The sequence below is a fragment of the Phaethon lepturus genome, unplaced genomic scaffold (assembly GCF_000687285.1).
Source record: "Phaethon lepturus isolate BGI_N335 unplaced genomic scaffold, ASM68728v1 scaffold38331, whole genome shotgun sequence".
NCBI classification, from domain to species: Eukaryota; Metazoa; Chordata; class Aves; order Phaethontiformes; family Phaethontidae; genus Phaethon; species Phaethon lepturus.
In genome coordinates, this window is record NW_010520486.1 from 1 (window position 1) to 4,866 (window position 4,866).

General features: G+C 41.7%; 1 protein-coding gene across 2 annotated transcripts in view; it reads left to right on the top strand.

The window, feature by feature from the left end:
- Nucleotides 1–2,526: 2,526 nt before the first annotated feature.
- The window catches only part of LOC104628728 (peroxiredoxin-1), a 4,625-nt gene continuing 2,285 nt past the window's right edge, over nt 2,527–4,866 (top strand). The window contains exons 1-3 of one of the 2 annotated variants that reach the window (XM_010297398.1): nt 2,527–2,669; nt 3,667–3,820; nt 4,107–4,229. In XM_010297398.1, the coding sequence (XP_010295700.1) occupies nt 2,564–2,669; nt 3,667–3,820; nt 4,107–4,229 (383 nt within the window). In that variant the 5' untranslated portion in view covers nt 2,527–2,563. The remainder of the gene's footprint in view (nt 2,670–3,666; nt 3,821–4,106; nt 4,230–4,866) is intronic. The other variant, XM_010297397.1, reaches the window with a different exon arrangement.

Consider the following 4,866-nt stretch of genomic DNA (forward strand, 5'->3'; position numbering starts at 1 on the left):
CGAGCGCGTCTGCGTCCCGCTTCGGAGTATTTAAAAAAAAAAAAGAAAGTCCTGGGCTCAGCTCGGCGGGGGCATGCGAGGGGGCGGTGTTCACTGTCGCTGAGCAGCGCCGTGGCCGGAGCGCTGCCGCCAAAGGGCCCTTCGCGGTCTTTGTGGGCCTGGCTGCGGTGGGCTCCCACCGAACAGATCTGGGCCGATACCGCTCTCCTCCGACCGCAGCCTAGTAGCGTGACCGCATTTTCGTGCGAGTCGGAAGGTACCGAAGTGGAAGGCGGATGGTGTGTTTTGAAATGGCCTTTCACTTTTGTTCAAGATATCCTAAAGGTATGAATTGCTAGTTAAGAGTGCAGGCCTGGCTTGTTATAATTGCCGTTTGAAGATAATTGAGGCCGTGTGCGGCTGTGAGTAACAGAAAGCTACTCTGACCTAATTCAAGTGTACTTGATTTGCAGTGTCCATTCTCATTTCTTCTAGCATGAAAGGAAATAACATAGAATCTGTGGTCTGTTCCTCCGTGGGTTAGGAAATGCTGTGGCTAAAAATCCAAGCAGAACATGTGAGACCATGTGAGAACACATGCTAACCCTGCAGGCAAAAGCAGAAATGTTGGCAGGTCGCAGTAGGTGCTCTGAGGAAAGCAGATGGTTCTCTTGCAGTGCAAGGCAACTGAAACCTCCTGCCAAGGTTGAAGATTTTCATGTTACCTAAAAAGGGGGCAGTAACTTGTAAGTTTAGAAAGGGGAAGTATCAAGGAGCAGTCTGACAGCTTTTATTTGGCATTGAATACGTAGTAAAATACTCCAGGGGACTGGTGATAGAACAAATGTAGGAGGGCTGCCATAGTACTGAGGAAAAGGATGACCTTGAGCTTGAGTAACGGAAGAGGATGTAAGGAAAAGAATGACAGAATGTGGGGTCATGTGCTCCAGATGAAACAGCTCTTGCTTATAAGAAAATTCACTAGTTGAAGGCATCTCAAATATTGTGCAATGGCTGTCCCCCAGTCCCTCTTACAGAACTGGAGTTTTAGAATTGCACCTGCATTCACAGCTACATGTGATGATGGGGTGATTGATGCCTTCCTGCTAGACTGCTTCTATATGACCCTACAAATTATCTGTAGTTCTGGCCACCTTCATTTGTAAGATGTGTTCATAGTCTGCTGCAGTTGAAAACTAAACCTTTGGATGAACATGGGAATAAAGAGCTTTGTTGCAAGAGGCAGTTAGAAATGCTGAACATCTTGGCACTTCTCAAACTGAAAATTGAGAGGTAGATGACTACTGTCTATATATTGTCAGGGAATGTAAGAGAAACTTTCAAAGGTAAAACCCTTACTGAAGAGACTGAACTTAGATTGAAAGCTAAATGTGTATGACTTACAGGCTAGTTCTCCAGGAAGAATGTGGCTGGCAAGGGGGAAGGAGCCAAGAAATGAGGTGTGCTCAACTGTTTTTTTTAGAATGGACTTAGTGTCTTGCAGGCAGAACTTGGAAGAATCCTTGAATCTTGACTTTCCTTAGCAACATGAGACTCATGCTAACCTTTCAGAGGTTTTTTATCTCCAAGGCAGCTAGTGCTTGTAGCAGTGTGTAGGATGACTTCAGTGAAATCACTTAAGAAGATTTTGAGTTGAAGAAACCAGGTTCATAAAGTTACCTATTTGAAAGATTATGCTCTGGAAGTAACTGGAATTCTAAAGTCATATACTGCATTCCCAGACTGAGCAAAAATACTGTACAGGGTGTATTACAAATGATTAGGTTTTAGGGCAGGCAGCCAGAAGTAGAATTTGCTTGTCCTTGTGTATCCTCTTATTCTTTTACAGTAGACTAAGGGGGTGGACAGCACAACAACCTGGCTGTACTGATTTAAGATGTGGTGAAATTTTAATTGTTAGCATAGAATGTGATTTCCCATGTATATGATGAGTCTTTTTAGTTGCAAATAAAACAAGGTTTAATTATTTGAAAGGCTGAAGTGTAGTTATGTGGAGCACTGTTCTTTGGGGATTAACAGAAGTTCTTTTCTTCTGGAATCAACAGGAAGATAAAATTGAGGCCTTAAATTAACTTGTAAAATTGAACAAGGGTGTCCTCATCAAAAGTTCTAAAGAAACCAGACTTTTGAACTCATCCACCAGGTAGAATGGGAAGACTTACGGAGTACAGCTGAAACTCTAGGCTAGCCCTTTCCCAGACTGAGCTGTTACAGGTCAAAGGCAACCATTACTGTATCATTATGAGGCTAATGAGCCATAGATCTTGAAGTGCTAGTAGTCTATGTAGTGGCTTGGTCTGGACATCTAGGCTGCGATTATGGAACTGCATCTTACTGTGCTGCTTCTTCAGGAAAAAAGTTAGTGTTTTAACTGGACTACCAGGTGACAAAGGTAAAAACAATTTCACTCTTAAGCCTTGTGTTGCAAGACCAAGTGCTGATAAACTGTCTTTGATGTTCAGTCTAAATTGATAAGATGCTTTGAATAAATGCTTGCTTCCTCATACAAATGTACTATTATCTAAACTGTATTGTTATTAACTCCTATCTAGATTAAATCAAGATGGCTTCAGGAAAGGCATTCATTGGAAAACCAGCCCCTGACTTTACTGCCACGGCTGTAATGCCAGATGGACAATTCAAAGACATCAAACTCTCTGACTATAAAGGTAAGCTTATGTGCTTCTCTAATTACAGTTATAATCTGGCCATATGCAGGAGTGGAGGGTGTCTAAGGATACATCTTAATTTGGTTTTGAAGTGACCACATGGCAGTAGACTGAAGTACACAACTTGTGCAGTGGTTCTCGGTGATGGCTGGAGTATGCTTGGGAAACTGTCAGAAGCATGGCTGAATGTCCCAGCTATTATAATTATTGCTAATTAGCATAAAACTCCTCTAAACTGTAATCTTGGATCACACTTATTTGTCCTGTCTGTCATACTATGAGACTGATGTAACATCTCTATGTGGAACAGCGAAATCCTCTCTTGTAAGCTTTCTGTCAAGGGAAAGTGATTCTTTCCTCTGACCAATGGAGCTCCTTTCTCTTGAGTACTGGCAAAATGTGTGTCTTACCAGAAAAAACTTACTGAAATCAAAAGGAAAGCATGAAGTATTCAAGTACTAATGTGGATGGCTTTAGAAAGACATTTCTAATGAAGCTGTGTCCCACAGGCTGCATGAGGGTGGTGAGTAGGTGTAGCCTAGTCACCCACTTGATTAAAATGCCTCCTTGGCTTGTAGCCTTCCAGACCCATGGTACTTCTGCACTCAGTAGTCAACCATAGGGTCTTCTAGTGTAGGTACTAGGTGTACTCTGGGCAGGCCTATGGGAGTAGACCCAGGAGACAGGCATTCCCTGTCAAACTGGACAGTCTGCTTTTGGAGACTTCAGCTGGGTAGAGTTCTGCGTTATTATCTGTAGAGTAGCATTGAAGAGTGTTGCAAATAGTATTTGGCTGAAGTGTAAATCCCCTAGATGCTTTATGGGCTTGCCATCTATATAGCAAGTCTTAAAACAGAGGCATCTGTAGTTTGCCATTTAATCTTTAAAGGTAGTGTTGTATCAAGCCCTATCTCCTCTATCAGTATTTGAATGGTTGATGTGGAATATGACAACCCTTATAAAGGTAAGAGATTAACTGGTCATGTTGCTTTTCCAGGAAAATATGTTGTGTTCTTCTTCTACCCCCTGGACTTCACTTTTGTCTGTCCAACTGAAATTATTGCATACAGTGACAGAGCTGATGAATTCAAGAAAATTAACTGTGAAGTAATTGGAGCTTCTGTTGACTCTCACTTTTGTCACCTTGCCTGGTAAGAATCAACCTTTTAACCTAATAGAATGTTCTGCCTGGTCTCAGTTCTTGCAGGAACTGAATCCTGAGTATATTCAAACTTGCTTACTGAAGTATCAAATAAAGGCACTTGGGAAGTATTGGTAGTGCCAGGTGGTTCTGAACAGAACTGAGCATACCATTCAGTTCTTTTGTTGCCTCATGGCAGATTGAGTATGATATTGCAGAAAGGATCAGCTTCGCTTGTACCTTGTACTTTATTCTGAATTGTCCATATTTTTAACATTTAAACTTCCTTCTTTTAGGATCAACACTCCTAAGAAACAAGGTGGTTTGGGTACTATGAAAATCCCATTGATTTCTGACACAAAACGCGTCATTGCCAAAGAATATGGAGTACTTAAAGAGGATGAAGGTATTGCATACAGGTAATATGCAAGAAGGCAAACCTGCTGTTAAAAGTCTTATGTTGCAATAGATGGAGCATGTCAGGTGAACACAGAGCTTGCATATACTTGAACACGTGCAGCAAGGTGAAGCTGTTGGGTATTTGAGATGTAAACTGCTTCAGGCTGTCACAGATGCTACTTGGTTCTCCTTAATGTTTAGACTTTTCATGGTTTTGGTAAACTAGATAAGTGCCTGCTGCTTCCCTTTGATTACCTGCCTGCACAGTGTGGGAATCTCAGGCAGGTGAGCTGCTGCAAACATTGGTAATGCAAGACCTACATAGTCATGAAAGTGATTACAGGTATTTAGTGGTTAAAGTACAGGTTAATTAAAACCCAAGGCTTATCTTTTAGTCAACTGTTCAGTTCCCTCAGCAACTTTAAACTTCTGCGAACTCCTAGCATGACTTTGGAGGACTGTGAGCCATTGTGGGGTTGGGTTTTTTGAGAATGGTGCATGTAGCTTTTCTTTGAATGTAAGAATGCATCTCCTTCAATTCACTTTTTCCTTGGGTTTCTCTTACATTTTGTTTTTCCACTAGTATCTCACTTAAATAGGAATTGTTGCTTTCCTGCATTAGTGTTTTGTCTTCCTTCCTGTCTTTCCTTGTTCCTG